Below are 19,384 nucleotides of genomic sequence, written 5' to 3' on the forward strand. Positions count from 1 at the left end.
GTAAACAGATATGTAGAACCAACAGAAGCATCTTGTTCAAGATGAAATAAGAAAGAACAAGTTAACAAATGCTAATTCTTTCTTTAGTTTGTCCAAAACACAAAAACATTCAGTTTATTATTAAGAAAAACAACAACAAAACAAAAAGAGAGCCGCAGATATTCACATTTAACAAACTGGAACAAGTGAGTCTTTTAACATTTGCATGAAGAATGACTAAAATGATGAGTCAACGATCAAAATGAATTGATTAATCTGATTAATTATAGCTCGAAGGGGGTGAGAGGCACTTTATACGGTATAGGGATGTATGACTAAGATGTGACTATGGGACACTGCAGCTATTTATTTTGTTTTTCAACTTGTATTTAAATTAATTATTTTTTTGTGGTGTTTGTGTCGACATGCACAGGGACTGCAGATGGAAAGTTTCAAGTTATTTATTGTCATATGTACAACGATTACAGAGAAGCAGTTCTCAGATTCAAGCTCCTCCAACAACGCTTATTGAATATGTATAAAAAGAAAAATCACACAAGTAAAATATGAGAATTTGAGACATAAAATAGTGCAGAAGTGAAAATATAGAGATAAAATATAACATACATAAATTCAATTATATATAAATTATTTGTGGTAGACAGGTGTACAGGAATGTAAACAGGAATGTAGTTATGAATATATATATATATATTCAAAGTTTCCTAACAAATGCATTTAATAAAATAAATAATAATAATAACAATAATAATAACAACAACAACAACAATAATAATAATTATTGTTATTTTTTAATCAGCCCCCATGACGCTGAACAGGATAAGCAGTTACAGATAATGGATGGATGGATTATTATTATTATTATTATTATTATTATTATTATTATTATTATTATTGTTATTAGAAATATGGAGGAAAATCCTGTGGTGAGCCTGAAAAAATAAAGTGAATGAATAAATGAATTAATGAATAAATGAATAAATGAATAAATAATTAGCATTATTATGATTATTATTATGATTATTATTATTATTATTATTATTAGAAATATGGAAGAAAATCCTGTGGTGAGCCTGAAAAAAAAAAGTGTGAAAAAGAAAACTGCTCAAACTCTGACCTTTGACCCTGCATTGTTAATATATATATATATATATATATGTATAAAGCAGAAACATGACTCTTTCTACCATATTTACCTATTTTCCTTTATATACTTTATAATATAAAATAATAAACTTTGAATATATATATACATAATATATATATATTTATATATATATATATGATAATAAACTTTGAATATATATATATATATACATAATATATATATATATACACAATAATAAACTTTGAATATATATATACATAATATATATATATATTTATATATATATACACACACAATAATAAACTTTTAATACATATATATATGTGTATATATATACATATATTATGTATATATATATATACACACAATAATAAACTTTGAATATATATATTCAAAGTTTATTATTTTATATTATAAAGTATATAAAGGTAAATAGGTAAATATGGTAGAAAGAGTCATGTTTCTGTTTCCTGACAAATGCATTAATAAAATAAATAAATACTGCTACTAATAATAATTAAACTAATTTGAAATCTGGAGGAGAATCCTGAAAACCCACCCACCCGTGTGAAAGAGTCTGCTGAAGCTGTTGACCTCCGACCCCTCCGGCAGCAGCGTCCATCCACCGTGCTAACCCCGCCCCTCTGCAGAGAGACAGAACGGGAGCTCCATTCAAACAAACCGAACTCCGCGCCCCGGAGGATGCTGTAGGACAGTAAAACCCTGTAGAGAAGAGAGAAGAGAGGAGGCGGTCAACAGCATCAGGAGCACAACAACAACAACCATCAACACCTACAACACGGTGTTTACCTGCAGAACCACCGGACACACAGACAGACAGGAACACACACACTGAGAGAGAGCTAGCAGGAGGCTAACCGCTACCAGCGAACATGGCGAGCGCCTCGTACCACATCTCCAACCTGCTGGAGAAGATGACCTCCAGCGACAAGGACTTCAGGTAACACACCACCCGGGGAGGAGAGCTAACGGCCCGGCTAGCATCAGGAGATCAACCGGGGTAAACCTCCATGTTAGCAGCAGAGCTAACGGAGGCTCTGCCAGGGCCTACAGGCTGTCATGCTAACTGCTAGCCTGCTTACTGCTAACTAACTGCTAGCCTGCTACTGCTAGCCTGCTAACTGCTAACTGCTAGCCTGTTACTGCTAGCCTGCTAACTGCTAACTTCTAGCCTGCTAACTAACTGCTAACTGCTAACCTGTTACTGCTAGCCTGCTAACTGCTAACTATCTGCTAACTGCTAGCCTGTTACTGCTAGCCCTGCTAACTGCTAACTAACTGGTAGCCCTGCTAACTGCTAACTAACTGCTAGCCTGTTACTGCTAGCTCTGCTAACTGCTAACTAACTGGTAGCCCTGCTAACTGCTAACTAACTGGTAGCCCTGCTAACTGCTAACTAACTGGTAGCCTGTTACTGCTAACCCTGCTAACTGCTAACTAACTGCTAGTCCTGCTAACTAACTGCTAGCCCTGCTAACTGCTAGCCATGCTAACTGCTAGCCTGCCACCTGTCTGATCATCGTCTCATCGCTAGTTAGCTAGTTAATAGCTGGTTAGCTGTTAGCTGATCATGCTAACCTGACAGCTGAGGTGCAGTAAAATAGCAACAGTTAGCTAGTTAGCTTGCTAACTAAGTTAGTTTTGATAAGCTGTTGTTTGATTGTTGTAGCCTGTGTTAGGCTAACTAGCATGATGCTCTGGGGGTGTGGTAGCATTGGTAACTCAGGTCATAACAACATGTAAACAGACTGGTGACTGTCACTGATGTAGTGGTTGGAGAAAGTATTCAGATACTGCAGTGAAAGTACTGTAAGAATACTACAAGTCAAAGTACTGTAAGAATACTCTGTTACAAGTCAAAGTACTGTAAGAATACTACAAGTCAAAGTACTGTAAGAATACTCTGTTACAAGTCAAAGTACTGTAAGAATACTACAAGTCAAAGTCCTGCATTGAAAATGTTCCTTAAGTAAAATGTAGATAAAATAGTAAAAATGTGACTGTTCTACTATTATATATTCCATCATCAGGTTATTATTACTCATGCATTAATGTAAAAGCAGTGGAATTTTTCATTTTGAACTATTAACTAATGATTATTTTCATTATGGATTCATCTGCTGCATTATTTTCTCTATTAATCGATCGATTGTTTGGTTTGTAAAATACTGAGAAATGGCGTCACAATGACCCAAAGAGACAAACCTCAACATTATTACTAATTAGGGATGTCACGGTACCAGAAATCTATTAGTCGATACCAATACCAGTGAATTTACACAATTCTCGATACCAATTCGATACCACGGTACAAAAACCCCCAATAAATCCCATGTAATTCAACACGCACTCCTTTATTAAAACATTTGAATATAAAAAAAAACAGAGGCATGTAGCCTTTAAGTAATAAATAAGAAGAAATGTCTATTAACATCGCAAAACAGAACAGTGGCATGTAGCCTTCAAGTATTTAAAACAAACAATATTGTCTGGATGTCTTTGAGGTGCTTTGCTAAATTGGAAGTATTTCCTCCTTTGGAAAGAAAAGTACGACGGCACTGTTACTGCACTGCATACTGGTTTTTGCTAATCTATTATTACTCCTTGTAAATCCGACTTGAACGCAAAGTACTTCCATACCGACTCTTGCTATTTGTTTTCTCAACGAGTTGAGGTGGCTATAGCAATGCAGGAGCTGCCAGCGTATACTGCCCCCATTAGATCCGGAAGAATCGCATCTCCAGTACCTCCGCTCCGGTACCAAATGACCATTACAGGCGTCGTTCGGTACCTTTGGTACCGAAGAAAACGAGTACCGTCACATTTTTAGAATTTTGGTACCGAGTTGGTACCGAAGTATCGGTTCTCGTGACATCCCTATTGCTAATACATTAACATTATTAAATAACATTATTACCAATATTAAATCTCCCCGTCGTCCTAATAACAGACACTTCGTCTGGTATTATCCCTTGCATATAAACCCTTCATAAGTAGCTAAAGCTGTGAGATAAATGTAGTGGAGTAGATGTATAAAGTGGCATGAAAACAAAATACTGAAGAAAATTTGAGATGTTCCTATACCATTTTTTCCTTCCCGATACCTGAGCTTGCGGTATCGTCCAATACCGAGAACCGATCTGATACCAGCATGATAAAAAAAATATATGGTCATTGTTATTATTTTTCCTGCAGAGTGCAATATTCACACACACTAGGAAACAGAACCCTTACACACTGTTCATATCACTCGGACTACCGTTACACTCTCCACTAGCACCGCACTGTTGTCGTCACGTGACAGACTACCTACAGTCAGTTCTTCTTCGCTGCTCTAAAACAGTAGTTTCCTGTGTCAGCCATGATACATCCAGGGCAACAGCACAGTGAAGGCTACTGTTATTGAGCGGAGAAGAAGATTGAATTCTGGTTAAACAAGTTAATTTTTTACTGGGTTAATAAATTATGGTATCAGATTGGTGCATAGACTGGTGTACTCGCCAAAACCCGATCCCGCATTTCCGATACTGGCATTGGTTTTGAAACAACTCTTAAGTACCTCAAATTTGTACTTAAGTGCAGTACTTAGTTACATTCCACCACTGTTTAGATGGATGTTGTCAGTGTTAAAAGTTTTGATTTAAGTGATGTATTTCTAGAAAAATCAATTTAATGTGTAATCAATATAATTTGAGGTGAATAGACGGCTTTAATGTTTCACTGTAAAGCCAATGTTAGAGATGGTAATAACTAAGTAGACAGGCTTAAAGAGTTTTTAGTTGCTGTCTGTATCTGAAACGCTGTTCACCGTAATGGATTATTTGTCTGCAGTGAGATTCAACTCTGCATGTTGATTTTAGTATAAAATAACTGAATCCAGTCGCTGTCTGGAAATTATGAACCAATCTAAAAAAATAATTGCATGATTTGGAAAATAGAAAACCTATGTTAGATCAATACGTGCTCTGTTTAATCAGGTTTATTGATCGGTACAGTGTATTGGATCTTCTGCTTTCAGTTTGTTTTTGGATCCAGCACCTATAAAAGTTTATTTATATTTAAAGTCATTTTTTGGTTGTTTTTTAGGAAATTGTAATTGTTAGAAATTGTGTTTCACTGCTGTTCTTTGGTTTAATAGAGCAGGCGACTAATGGGCAGATTATACTGTTCAAAAGTTAGTAATCAGCTGTTATATTGATGTTTCTCTTCTTTCCTCCAATAGTAGCTCTCTTGTTATGTTGTCACGTTGTGTGTAGTGATATTATAAAATAACCTCATCAATATGGTGATAATTATTCCAACCATCTTGCCTTTCATGGTGTCGATGTCGGGGCATTTCTTGTGTTTTTAACAGAAACGGTGACCATTAAAACGAAGGTAAAGGACAGTCCCTAAAAACCCCTCCGTGTTTAACAGATAAAACTCAGAGCCTCTTTTGTGAAGCTTCTCAAGGACGATCACAACTAAAGTTGGCAGCACAACTAATCAGTTTCATCACTTGTGACAGCAGCGCTCTCGCTGCAAGAAATCTGTGAAACTGTGAGTGTTCGCTGCCGTCGCTGTAAAATGTGGCTGCTGACCCTGTAGAAGAAAAGAGTCCCTTCAGTCCCGATCTGAGAGCTTTAATACTGCAGAGGAGACATAATTACTCCCTGCTTTTAGGTGATGAGTCCCTGCTGCTGAATTCACTCCAGATTCTCAGCTGTCAAACATCTAAACTGCTTTACTAATGTCAACGTGTGCAGGCTGCAGAGGAAAATACAAATATAGGATTGGACACAGAAGTTTTAACTCTGTATTAAAGGACTCTGATCTGGAGCTCAATGTTTGAACATCATCCTAAAAGTGATATAAAACAGCTTGTATTTCATCCTGTACATTACATTTACTATCCTGTGGACAAACCGTGTCTCTTTGTCCCTATATATTTATATATGCACTTTAAATAGAGGTCAGTATGTGGGCATGAAACACTGAATATGTTGGTTTCACTGAAAGATAATAACATAAAAGTAGCTGTACTTCCTTTAAAGTGGAGTCATCTTTTAAGCTCTCAGGTTGCCTCCAAGAAGCTCCGCTATTAAAATGCATTAGACTGTAAGGTTGATTAATGAATTGTATGTTGTAGTGAGACTACAAGTTTTAATCGACCTTTTCTGTGTGGACAAACATACTGAAACCGGATCGGTTTTGTTCGATAACTAATAATCTTTCATTTAGGGATGTCAGTTGATTAAAATATGTAATTGCACCTTAAAGGGAGATTAGTCAAATATTTAATACTCTTATCAACATGAGTGGGCAAATATGCTGCTTTATGCAAATGTATGTATATATTTATTATTGGAAATCAATAAACAACACAAAACAATAAATATTGTCCAGAAACCCTCACAGGTACTGCATTTAGCATAAAAAATCTGCTCAAATCATGACATGGCAAACTGCAGCCCAACAGACAACAACAGCTGTCTGTGTGTCAGTGTGCTGACTTGACTATGACTTGCCCCAAACTGCATGTGATTATCATAAAGTGGGCATGTCTGTAAAGGGGAGACTCGTGGGTACCCATAGAACCCATTTTCATTCACACATCTTGAGGTCAGAGGTCAAGGGACCCCTTTGAAAATGGCCATGACAGATTTTCCTCGACAAAATTTAGTGTAACTTTGGAGCGTTATTTATCCTCCTTCATGACAAGGTAGTATGACATGGTTGGTACCAATGAATTCTTTAGGTTTTCTAGTTTCATATGAAGTTAATGTGTTAAAGATATTTTTGGCATTTAATTGAATTTGCATTAATGCGTTATTATCGCGTTAACTTTGACAGCCCTGTTTGTTTTATTAACTAGTTATTAATTTCTGTGTTTCTCTCAGGTTTATGGCCACTAACGACCTGATGACGGAGCTACAAAAAGACTCAATCAAACTGGACGACGACAGCGAGAGGAAGGTCCGTTTATACCGTCTGAAACTAGTTTAGAACTGTTTAGTTCTGAACAAGCCCAGGTATTGATTGATTGATGTATTGATTGACAGGTGGTGAGGATGATTCTAAAACTGTTGGAAGACAAGAACGGAGAAGTTCAGAATCTGGCCGTCAAATGGTAAAAAAAAACTATTATTTTAAACTTTTCTCACTTCTGTCTCCACCTGGCTGTGTGTGTTTTAACGGTGGGTGCGTTTGTTTTGCTCAGCCTGGGACCCCTGGTCTCTAAGGTGAAGGAGTACCAGGTGGAGACCATCGTGGACACTCTGTGCACCAACATGCTGTCGGACAAAGAGCAGCTCCGAGACATCTCCTCCATCGGCCTGAAGACTGTGATCGGAGAGCTGCCGCCCGCCTCCAGTGGTACTAATACTACAAATACTACTGTTACTGTTAAAGTTAAAGTATTACCGCCCGCCTCCAATGGTACAAATGCTACAAAAATACTCCTGTTGCTTTTAGATATTACTCGTACTTTTACTACAATATCCTACTGATACTACTGATGCTGTTTGGAGTTAGCTGCCATCCAAAAGTAAACAGACAAATACTAGGATTATAAATACTTGTACCTGTCTGTGTCTCTCAGGCTCGGCTCTTGCTGCCAGCGTTTGTAAGAAGATAACGGGTCGTCTGACGAGCGCCATCGCCAAACAGGAAGACGTGTCTGTCCAGCTGGAGGCGCTCGACATCATGGCTGACATGCTCTGCAGGTACGCATGCTGTCTATTACATCACTAACTACAGAACTAATGCTTGGCTTTGTTTAGCGCTACCGAACAATGATGTGCCGGTGTCACATTATCATTATTATTGACGCCAAAAAATATCACATTTAAAACTAATATTAGTGCTTTAAATGTAGAGAAAAATACATGCAGTCTGGTTCTCTGGTCCGTCGGAATGTGTATAATAAAACTGGTATAGTGGCACAGCTCTGCTACTAAATCTTATAGTTTTATCTTTGTAATTTTGTGTGGATAGATATAGACGTCTATAAACTGTTCTACCTGTGTGTCTGTTTGCAGACAGGGAGGTCTGTTGGTGAACTTCCATCCCTCAATCCTCAGCTGTCTGCTCCCTCAGCTCACCTCCCCCAGACTGGCTGTCAGGAAGGTACATCCACCTTTATGTTACTACACTTAAGGAGCCAGTGTATATATTCATATGTATATTCATTATGTCCCTGTGTTGTTATGTGACTGTTTCAGAGGACCATCATGGCTCTGGGCCACTTGGTCATGTCCTGTGGGAATCTGGTCTTCATCGACCTCATCGAGCACCTTCTGACCGAGCTGGGGAGGAACGACAACATGTCGACCACCAGAACCTACATCCAGTGCACAGCCGCCATCAGCAGACAGGCTGGACACCGGATCGGTGAGACAAGACAACCAAGACATGATGTTAACCACCAAAACAGATACAAAAATAGAAGTATTAATGCAACTGTTACTGTCCGATTTGTCTGTTTTTTAGGAGAGTATCTGGAGAAGATCATTCCTCTGGTAGTGAAGTTTTGTAACGTTGACGATGACGAGCTCAGAGAGTACTGCATCCAGGCCTTTGAGTCCTTTGTTAGGAGGTAATACACATAGTAAAACTACCACAGTACTGTTATCACTGTAGTTCTTGTTTAATAGTTATTCTATTCATTACAGGTGTCCTAAAGAAGTTTACCCCCACGTCCCCACGGTCATCTCGATCTGCCTGCGCTACCTGACCTACGACCCCAACTACAACTTTGACGATGAAGACGAGGACGACAACGCCATGGACGCTGAGCAGAACGATGAAGACTACCAAGGTACTGAATTCTAAGTTAATATTTCAGGGTCTTTAATTTAAAAAAATCAACCATCAGGATGTAGTTATGTTGGATTATAACGGCCCGTCTTTCTGTGCGTCCAGGCAGTGACGATGAGTACAGCGACGACGACGACATGAGCTGGAAGGTTCGACGGGCCGCCGCCAAGTGTCTCGACGCCGTCGTCTCAACTCGTCACGAGATGCTGCCAGAGTTTTATCGCTCCGTCTCTCCTGCACTCGTCTGTCGCTTCAAGGTACCATCAAACTCTGCCTACTCCTTCATCACCTCCTCCCTCTGATGCTGCGTTTTCACCTCCTCATCACTAACGCCTGATTAACTAGTTTTGACAGCAGCAGTTTAAAAAAGATCCTTGTCCTAAGTTTAGCCGGAAAATATGACGAGTCTGCACTTCAGGAAAGTTCTACCTGTCAATGAAACTGATACTATCAGTCACACTAATCTCTACCTGTTGATCAGACAAATCACAACCTATTGATCTATTACATGTAATCAATACTCGTTCATCTACCTGCGTGTCTGCAGGAGAGGGAGGAGAACGTGAAGGCGGATGTTTTCCACGCCTACCTGTCGCTGCTCAAACAGACCAGACCGGCTCAGAGCTGGTTGGCTGATCCAGACGCCATGGAGCAGGGAGACACGCCGCTGACCATGCTGCAGAGCCAGGTAACGTCATCAATAAAGATGTATTTATTATACTGTTTCTTCTGGAAATGGATGATTCAGAAGACTTTAGATCATATTCATGGGTGATAATAAATAATACATTTATGCTGGAAACTAGGGCTTCTAACACGATATAGATTATTTCATATCTAGACGTTTTCTAGTAGTTCAATAAATAAATAGTTGATATGAAATAACCACATGGTAAAGCCTATTCTTGTATACTAAATACTTGACTAATGAAGAATATTTTCTCATTTTAAGAACTTGAGTGCAAAATAAAGAGTTTTAAGTGAAATTATAGAAACAAATAAATAAAAATATAGGCCTAGCCTGTATCACAATAGAAAGGATATACAAATACAACTATTACTACTGTTACTTTTAGAATATTACCACTTGCCTCTAGTGGTACAAATACTACAAATAGTACTAAAGAATTAAGGATTTTCTAAATCAACCTCATACTGTTCCCTTATAGTTCCATATATAACTTCCTGTGTGGAAAATGCATGTAAAACAAATACAATTTTAAAAAATTGACTAATTGCGTCTTCTCAAGTGTGAATATTTACAGATATACTTTTGTCTTACATGATAATAAACTTGAATATTTTGGGTGTTTTTGACTCTTCGTCGGACAAAACAAGATAATTTGAAGATGTCAATTTTGGTTATGGAAACCTTTTCAACTCTATAGACTAAACAATTAATCATTCAAATTATTGGCAGATGAATTGGCAATTAAAATAGTCATTGGAGCCCTAATTTATGCAGAATAGTATTTTATGAGTTGGACTACACCACAATATTGCAGTATTGTTTCTGTGCTGCAGATGTCACCGCTGTTGTAGCTTTATTTGGGTTAGATTCTGTCCCACGGTGTCAGGAAACCCTCAGCATCCTGCCCCGTCAGCCACAGACAACATGTTGTGGTCTCTCTCTCACTATATTTGTCTCTGTTAATGTCTCTCGCCCTCTGCAGGTCCCCATGATAGTCAAAGCTCTTCACAAGCAGCTGAAGGAGAAAAGTGTCAAAACCCGTCAGTGTTGTTTCAACATGTTGACGGAGCTGGTGAACGTCCTCCCGGGAGCCCTGACCACCCACATCCCAGTACTAATACCAGGTAACACTACACTACCATGAAATAATCAATATCAGTTTAAGTGGACACTATATTTAGAATATTTGTGAGGCTTTACCTCGCCGTCAGAGACAACTGAAGCTGTTATCTATGCTCTCGTCAAAGCCACCAGACTCCATTGACAAAAACAGTAATTTTACCTCTCAGAACACAGGAGTTGCTGGTCTACCGCTGCCTCGATCGGTTAGTTAGTTTGTGTTATTGTGTGACTTCAGTGTTTTAAAGGATTAGTTTGAATTCACCAAAGTCACACAATAACACAAATTTGGAACATTTGAAGACTTTTTTTTGTATGACTACAGCTGACAACAATAATATCTTGTAATTCTCGGGCTGGGAGATACGGAAATATCAATATATACCATGATATTAATAATAAAAATGATATATATATATATATATTGCAGTACTAGTAACAGCAGTATCTTGTGTTTTTCAGGTATCATCTTCTCTCTGAACGATAAGTCGAGCAGCTCCAACCTCAAAATCGACGCCCTGGCCTGCCTCCACGTCATCATGGTCACGCACCCCGCTCACGCCTTCCACGCCCACGTCCCCGCCCTCGTCCCGCCCGTGGTGGCGTGCGTGGGAGACCCCTTTTACAAGATCACATCTGAGGCTCTGCTCGTCACCCAGCAGCTCGTCAAGGTGGGAATCAAACCTGCAACCTTAACGTAACCTCTTCAACCTCTTCACCTTTACAGCTGATTCTACTTTTGTGTCTCTCTTCCAGGTGATCCGACCTCTGGACACCCAACCAGAGGGCACAGACAGCTTCGACCCCTCCCCGTACATCAACGACTTGTTCACCTGCACAATCAAACGCCTGAAAGCCGCCGACATCGACCAGGAAGTCAAAGAGCGAGCCATCTCCTGCATGGGACAGATCATCTGTAACCTAGGTAACCACCGTCTGTCAGTCACAGTGATGTGATGTCCGCTATGATGTCAGCTTCCTGTTTGTTTGACCTACTGGTCTGTCGTCTGGTTGTCTAGGTGACCGGCTGCCTACTGAACTTCCTGGAACGCTGCTGATCTTCTTAGAACGCCTCAAGAACGAGATCACCAGATTGACAACAGTGAAAGGTAACGATGACGACCATAATGCATGTGACTTAAAGGTGCTCAATGGGACATTGGGAGCATTTTTATTGCCAGTAATGGATGGAAACGCACATTTTCTGAAAAATCTTCGCTCCATTTTGATGGAAATCTGACTGATGTTTTGGCAGCTGATTTGTGTGTGAACTTGGAGGGGTAGACATGTATCCCAGCATACATTTCACTTCAACCTGCAGCAATACTGGTGCAGGATATAAGCCAAGACTAACAGCTGTTAACATTTTCATTTTACATCTAAAGGCCTTTACACACTTTTAAACTGTACTTTCACACAGAATGTCATTTTTTTTTCCGGAATAAGGTCGTTTTTTTTAGCTTTCACACCGCGATTAAAGGCATCAACCTATCACGTTGTGTGGAACAGACATATTCAAAACGTACATTATAGTGTACAACAACACCACGGAGGCTCCGTAGTCCAAACCACGGCAAACTTTATTACTCCTTTCAACCTTGACAAAAGCAGCGCAGACCAGATCCACTCCTTCTCTTCTTACCTTTCACAATAAAAATCCTAGACATATTCACTGCATGACTGTTCACCAGAGGAAAATTCACTGAAAGGAAACTCAATAAAATCTTACAGTAGTTTAGGCTGTACAACAGTTTATCTCAGACAGACGCTGCTCTCAGTCAATAGGGTCCTGGTAGCTGGTCCTCTGCCTGCGCTATTGATTTTAACCATTTATTGAAAAAGTTCTGCAACTGTCGCAAATTTGAGTCACTGCTGGTATTAATAGTTCTGATGCAAAATATTCGGAGGCGAGTGTTTCACATTTTCGTGTAATTTATTCCTCACACTCCCCGGTGTGTAAAGGCATTTAGTTCTAAGCTTTGAGATGTATTTCTCAGGAAAGAAATTAACTGCTTGAATTTCAGATAATGGGTTTATATGCTCCTAATGTTATTAGAGATGTGAAGGCCATGATGAGAACTGGTCTCAGCAGCCTTCTGGTAATTTATTGGTGGCATTTTGATTATAAAATATCCTTCTTTAGGTCGGACTGTTTCGTTTGTTTATTCGCCCCAAAACAGCCGGTGAACCAACTGTGTCTGTGTGTCTGTGTGTTTGTGTTCAGCTCAGAAGTCAACAGAAACTTCAGTTATTCTTCTGTTATTTCCCTCCAGTCTCTCTCTGCTGTTTCCTCTCGTCTCTGTATTTTTTATCAAGTAGATGCATGAAGCCCCGGGACACGCATGAAACATTTTGAACTCACGCACCACTCCAGGCCAATCTGTTTCTTTTTCAAAATTGAATTGTGTACAATCGTGCTGCCTCTGATATTCACCTCACCTTCTGTCTGAAGACAACTGAACAACAGCACTGCCTCTGTGGACTTTTGGCTCTTTAATATGTCCAGATCTCACCACACTTCAATAAAATATTAGATATATATGAATAAAAATGAACAGAGGCAGTGTAGTTTATGATGAAACGTGGTTTTATTGTGAATTTACATTACAGCGAGGATTTTAGCTTTGAGTTTATTCACAGCAGGTGTAGACTAAACCGGTCTCCTGAGTTTTAACACACATTCTTGGGAGTTTAAACCCAGCGTGCACTGTAATGACGAAGGCCTTTTATTTTTAATGGTGGCGGCAGGAAGGCGACATGCGTCAAAACACTGATTCATGGAATTAAAAATAAAGATATCTTAAAATAGACTCTCTAGAGGTTTACTGTCACTAAGTTTGTCCTGATTGTTTGTTTCGCAGCTATGACGCTGATCGCCGGCTCTCCGTTGAAAATCGACCTGAGGCCGGTTCTCCCCGACGCCGTTCCCATCCTCGCCTCCTTCCTCCGCAAGAACCAGCGAGCCCTGAAGCTCTGCACGCTGGCCGCTCTGGACATCCTGCTCAGAAACTACAGGTAACACACACACACACACACACACACACACACACACACACACACCTGTCAGCCACCGCCGTCAGCTCCGCCCACGCCTTCCTGTCAGTAACACTGTATGAATGTGTGTGTATGCTTCAGCTCGGCGGTGACTCCTGTCATGGTGGATGCCGTGCTAGCCGAGCTTCCCCCTCTCATCTCAGAGAGCGACATGCATGTGTCTCAGATGGCGCTGAGCTTCCTGTCAACGCTGGCGGTGACTCACCCGTCCTCGCTGGGGCAGCTGAGCGGAGGGAACATCCTGCAGCAGCTCATCGCGCTGGTTCGATCCCCGCTGCTGCAGGGCGGAGCGCTCGCCGCCATGCTCGAGTTCTACCAGGTACAACGGGAGTTTAACTTTTTAACCACCAGAAAAATGATTTCAGGCTGGTTACAAATGAAAAACAACTTAAAGGAATAGTTTGTTTTGTTCGAAGTGTGCCGCCAGACTACATTGAGAAAACAGTAATTTTACCACTCAGAACACAGGAGTTGCTGATCTACTACTGTCTCCATCGGTTAGTTTGTTTGTGTTATTGTGTGACTTTGGTGTTTTAAAGGGTTAGTTCAGCTTCACCAAAGTCACTCAATAACACAAACTAACTAATCGATCGATGCAGCGGTAGACCAGCAACTCCTGTGTTCTGAGAGGTAAAATTACTGTTTTTTTCAAAGGAGTCTGGTGGCTTTGAAGTGAGCATAGATAACGGCTTCAGTTCTCCCAGTTTAAGTTGATTAGTGAAGTTTTTAATTAGTAATTACTGGTAAATAATCACCGTGTGTGTTTGTGTTCAGGTGTTGGTGGCGACAGAGACTCCTGGTCTGGGTTACATGGACCTGCTGAGGATGCTGACCGGTCCCGTTTACTCCCAGAGTGCCGCGCTGCCTCACAAACAGGCCTACTGCTCCATCGCCAAATGTGTCGCCGCTCTGACCAGAGCCTGCCCCGACGAGGGACCCGCTGTGGTCGGACAGTTCATCCAGGTAAACTCACCTGTCTGACCTACAGACGTTGCGGTAGAACTGAAAACTCAGCAGCAACAGAAATAAAGTCTCAGTTGTTCAGAAAAAAACCCACAGAATCACTGAAAATAGCTGGGTGGCATTAAATTGTAACTTTTTTTAATGTAGTTTGGTTTGACTGAAGATTCATTCTTTCCCTCGATTACAGCACGTTGACAACTTCAGCTCATCGCCCAGATGAATGTGTAAATAATAATATTAATATTATTAATAAATCAAGATCTTTTTAAATAAAGTTTTCTTTTATTGTTCTGCTGGCTGACAGGACGTGAAGAACAGCCGCTCCACAGACTCCATCAGACTGCTCGCTCTGCTCTCATTAGGCGAGGTGGGACACCATGTGGACCTGAGCAGCCAACCAGAGCTCAAGACCGTCATCCTGGATGCTTTCTCCTCCTCCAGTGAAGAGGTAACCCCACCAGTCTCTGACCAGGAAGTGCCTTCAGATCCACGGCTTTTCACATTAAAAGTTTTTAACGTGTGACGGGAGAATAATGAGAGTTTACAGCCATGCTAGCAGCTCCTTTTTCCTCCACTTCTTTCCCTTTTCTGCTCATATTGCAGTAGAAATTAGCGATTAAAACTCAAACAATTTGTTGAATAATCGATCAGATTATTGATAAAAAATTAATAGGCAACTGTTTTGACAATCGATTAATTGGTGAGTCAGTTTTCAAGTCGAAATATCAAACATTCTCTGGTCATGCTTCTCAAATGTGAGGATTTACTGCTTTTATTTATCTTATTTAATAGTAAACTGAATGTCTTTGGGATTTGTAGTAATTTTGTACATTTCAAGAAATATTCTTATTTGTAGATTTTATTTATTTATTTATTTATATTAATAGATCCCACTTCTCAGCATTTTGTATTTACTCATTTGCACTGTGGTTATTTGTTATATATTGCACGTCTAAATGCAAATATTTGTACATATTTCATATTTCTTATATTCAAATTTTATTATTTATATTTCTTTACATGTATTATGTTTATATTGTAGCATTATGTTCAGAATTTACATGTTACCTTTTCCTTTATTGCTATTTTCTTACATTTCTTTATGTTTATATAAGAGCAACTCTGATCAATTAAGTATTTCTGATTCTGATAAGACAAAATATGACATCTGAAGACGTCACTGTGGGCTTTAGGATTGTGAAGAATAACATGTTATATACTAAATAATTGATTAATTGACTCCAGCTGAAGGGTGTTTTGCACCATAAAAGAGGGAATGTGGGAATTAAAACAAGCTGCTCGCCAACATCTGATTTAGTATCATGCTGGTAGATATTAACCTGTTAATCTCCCCGTCTGTGTGTCTCTCAGGTGAAGTCGGCGGCGTCCTATGCGTTGGGCAGTATCGCGGTGGGGAATCTTCCAGAGTATCTGCCCTTCGTCCTGCAGGAGATCTCATCCTCCAAGAGACAGTACCTGCTGCTGCACTCGCTCAAAGAGATCATCAGTAAGAGCCGCTCAGATACTTCGTGAATAACTATGTGTGTGTGTGTGTGTGTGTGTGTGTGCTTTTGGTTTTAATCTGTGTGTGTGTCTGTGTGGAGGTTCGGCGTCGGTGACCGGTCTGAAGCCGTACGTAGAGTCCGTTTGGTCTCTGCTGCTCAAACACTGCGAGTGTCAGGAGGAAGGAACCAGGAACGTGGTGGCCGAGTGTCTCGGCAAACTGACGCTGATCGACCCCGAAACCCTGCTGCCCCGCCTCAAAGGATACCTGCTGTCAGGTAATCAATACTCTGATCAATAACCAATAAATAAGCCCCGCCCCTATGCTCCTCACAGCCAATCAGACCGCCTCAGTCTCCTCAACCTGCATCTCATTGGTTCACAGATTAGAACGTGTGAATTAATAAGTCCTTTTAATTGAAACACCTGCTGGATCTGAAGCGGTCATCTGGTTATTGATGTGAAATATTGATTTATTGATTACTGATCTGTTTCTGTGTGTGTGTGTAGGTTCGTCGTACGCCAGGAGCTCCGTGGTAACAGCGGTAAAGTTCACCATCTCTGACCAACCACAGCCTATCGACCCACTGCTGAAGAACTGCATAGGTAAACATGAACTTTATGGATCTCTTATTAATTGATCTCGTAGCAGAACTCCATTCAGTTTATCATCAATTTAAGGAAAAAGGTTAAAACTTAAATAAAGCTCTAACATGACATGCACTCGCTGATGTTTCTCAGGTGATTTCCTGAAGACGCTGGAGGACCCGGACCTGAACGTGCGTCGTGTTGCCTTGGTAACGTTTAACTCCGCTGCCCACAATAAACCCAGTCTGATCCGAGAGCTGCTGGACTCCGTTTTACCACAACTGTATAACGAGACCAAAGTCAGGAAGGAGCTGATCCGAGAGGTGACGACATACTGAAATATCTATATATTTATACACGGATGTGCTGTACAGATGTTGGTTTGGCAGTATTGATCAGCAGATGTTTGACGGTGTGTTCAGGTGGAGATGGGTCCGTTCAAACACACGGTGGATGACGGTCTGGACTTGAGGAAGGCTGCGTTCGAGTGCATGTACACTCTGCTGGACAGCTGCCTGGACCGGCTCGACATCTTCACCTTTCTCAACCACGTAGAGGACGGCCTAAAGGACCACTACGACATCAAGGTCTGACCACACGCTAAAATACTACTACAACTACTACCATTTGTACTACCAGTACTTCTGCTGATGATGATACTTTACTTCTGATTGTTGTTGTGTTCAGATGCTGACGTTTCTGATGCTGGCCCGGCTGTCGTCTCTGTGTCCTAGTGCTGTCCTACAGAGACTGGACAGACTGGTGGAACCACTTAGAGCCACCTGCACCACCAAGGTACACAAACTACACACAACATGCTGGACCAGTATATCACATGTCAACATGTACTGGTAATAGCGGGGAGTACTACCCAGCCTGTTTAATGTCTTCTGAGCGTAGACTTAACATAAGAAGTGGACCAAGTGTAGCACGTAGCCCCGCCCTTAAGCATTCCCTGCTTTATGGTTGATTGGACTTTTGCTCCTGTCTCGTAGCACCCTGAAGGATTTCAAGAGACTAAATATGACTAAATATTTATCTGGTGTTTTTTTTTTAATCCAGTTTTTGGGGAATAAATGTGTCGTCATTTTGATCAGAAGAGTACAACGTGTCCTCTGTCTTTGCAGGTGAAGGCAAACTCGGTGAAGCAGGAGTTCGAGAAGCAGGACGAGCTGAAGCGGTCGGCGATGCGAGCCGTCGTGGCGCTGCTGACGATCCCCGAGGCCGAGAAGTCGCCGTTGATGTCGGAGTTCCAGTCCCAGATCTCATCCAATCAGGAGCTGGCGGCCATCTTCGACTCCATCCAGAGGGACTCCAGCTCCGCCAACATGGAGTCCATGGACACTAGCTAGAGGAGACGGACACATTCCCCACGATGCAACACGGCACCACCCCCCCGCTGCTGGAGCGCTAACCCTGCAGCATGTTTCCATGACAACAGGACACACACATACATACATACACACACACACACATGTAGTAACACACCCTCTCCTAGCGATCGATCGTTCCATGATGCATTGCACTGAAATCAGCTGTTGGAAAAGACAGGAAGAAGATGGACGTACGGCGAACATACACGGACAAAAAGGACAAAGAACAAAAAAAAATCCAGAAAAATAAGTTCCATATGAGGCTTGGAAGCTCCTCCCACTTCCTGTTTGTTTTTCTAGCGAGGTCATCTGATTGGCTGATCTCCCTGTTCATCATCATTCTTCTCTTTTTTTTTTTTTTTTTTTCGTTATTCCAGAAAGTTCCACAGGTACTGTACTGTAACCTGATTGGCCGCTGCTGAGTGACTGACAGTTGGCGTGGTATCAAAACTGACCAATGGGAAAACGGCCTTTTATTGCCTGAGGCTGTGGTGACCAATGGGAGAAGGGCTCGCTCTGTTTTTTTGCGAATGATGTAGGCAGCCAATAGGATGCTTGGGGGGTGATGATGGGTGGGCGGGGTTTTACTGTTTGTGGACCAATCAGCTTTCTTTGTTTCCCCTGATTCAATAGGCCCGCCCTCGCTCCCTTCAGGGGAAGAGGAGAGAGATTATTGGACCAGGTCCCACCTGACCAGACCCGATTGGACCGTTGCTCATGGCTGTTGCCATGGTAACGCAGTGTGTAACACAAAGTAAAAAATATTCCGAACGCTCCGTTTGTTCCCGTCAGTCGGCCGGTTCCAGCCGATCAGGACTGGTTTCATTTACTGTACTCTAGTCTGGTTTGATCTGGTGAAACCGGGTCCAGTCTGGTGTAAAAACTGGTCCATTCCGGTCTGGTCAGGACTATCCACTGTTGTTTCTCGCCCAAGACAAATAAAAAAGGTCCATTTCTGCCTGCCTTCATACTTCTTTCTGTCTGGTTTCTTCTTGTGTCTTCAAACAAAGTGAACAGCGAACGAAAAGTCCTACTTCTTCTTCTCACATTCCCAGAGGGTCCGCACGGCCAAAGTGACGTCACGCCACGAGACACGTCCCATCTTCATGTTTTCTTCAGTATCGCAGTAATCCAGCGATAGTAGTCTTTACATCCATGAGTACGACG

The 19,384-nt window shown here is 41.1% G+C and overlaps 2 protein-coding genes across 2 annotated transcripts in view; one reads left to right on the plus strand and one right to left on the minus strand.

Annotated features, from left to right (window-relative positions):
• The window catches only part of grip1 (glutamate receptor interacting protein 1), a 239,011-nt gene that overhangs the window by 74,339 nt on the left and 145,288 nt on the right, over positions 1-19,384 (minus strand). The window lies entirely within an intron of this gene.
• cand1 (cullin-associated and neddylation-dissociated 1) lies at positions 1,729-19,185 on the plus strand. Its single transcript, XM_074626273.1, has 26 exons — positions 1,729-2,069; positions 7,009-7,084; positions 7,171-7,238; positions 7,329-7,483; positions 7,710-7,833; positions 8,149-8,236; positions 8,332-8,500; positions 8,600-8,705; positions 8,782-8,927; positions 9,032-9,183; positions 9,474-9,614; positions 10,600-10,741; positions 11,199-11,407; positions 11,493-11,661; positions 11,756-11,845; positions 13,598-13,751; positions 13,872-14,109; positions 14,565-14,753; positions 15,058-15,201; positions 16,125-16,260; positions 16,358-16,534; positions 16,767-16,862; positions 16,998-17,167; positions 17,267-17,431; positions 17,532-17,639; positions 17,972-19,185. The coding sequence occupies exons 1-26, from the start codon at positions 2,002-2,004 to the stop codon at positions 18,194-18,196; spliced, it is 3,705 nt and encodes a 1,234-aa protein (XP_074482374.1). The 5' UTR covers positions 1,729-2,001; the 3' UTR covers positions 18,197-19,185.

This window comes from Sebastes fasciatus, chromosome 23, assembly GCF_043250625.1.
Source record: "Sebastes fasciatus isolate fSebFas1 chromosome 23, fSebFas1.pri, whole genome shotgun sequence".
Classification (NCBI taxonomy): Eukaryota; Metazoa; Chordata; class Actinopteri; order Perciformes; family Sebastidae; genus Sebastes; species Sebastes fasciatus.

What these genes read in the sequence shown, in the direction of transcription:
- cand1 (XM_074626273.1), top strand. Translation starts at nt 2,002, where the DNA reads ATGGCGAGCGCCTCGTACCACATCTCCAACCTGCTGGAGAAGATGACC. An exon ending in CAGAATCTGGCCGTCAAATG is followed by an intron (nt 7,239 to 7,328) that starts GTAAAAAAAAAC and finishes TGTTTTGCTCAG; the next exon opens with CCTGGGACCCCTGGTCTCTA. An exon ending in GAGCCACCTGCACCACCAAG is followed by an intron (nt 17,640 to 17,971) that starts GTACACAAACTA and finishes CTGTCTTTGCAG; the next exon opens with GTGAAGGCAAACTCGGTGAA.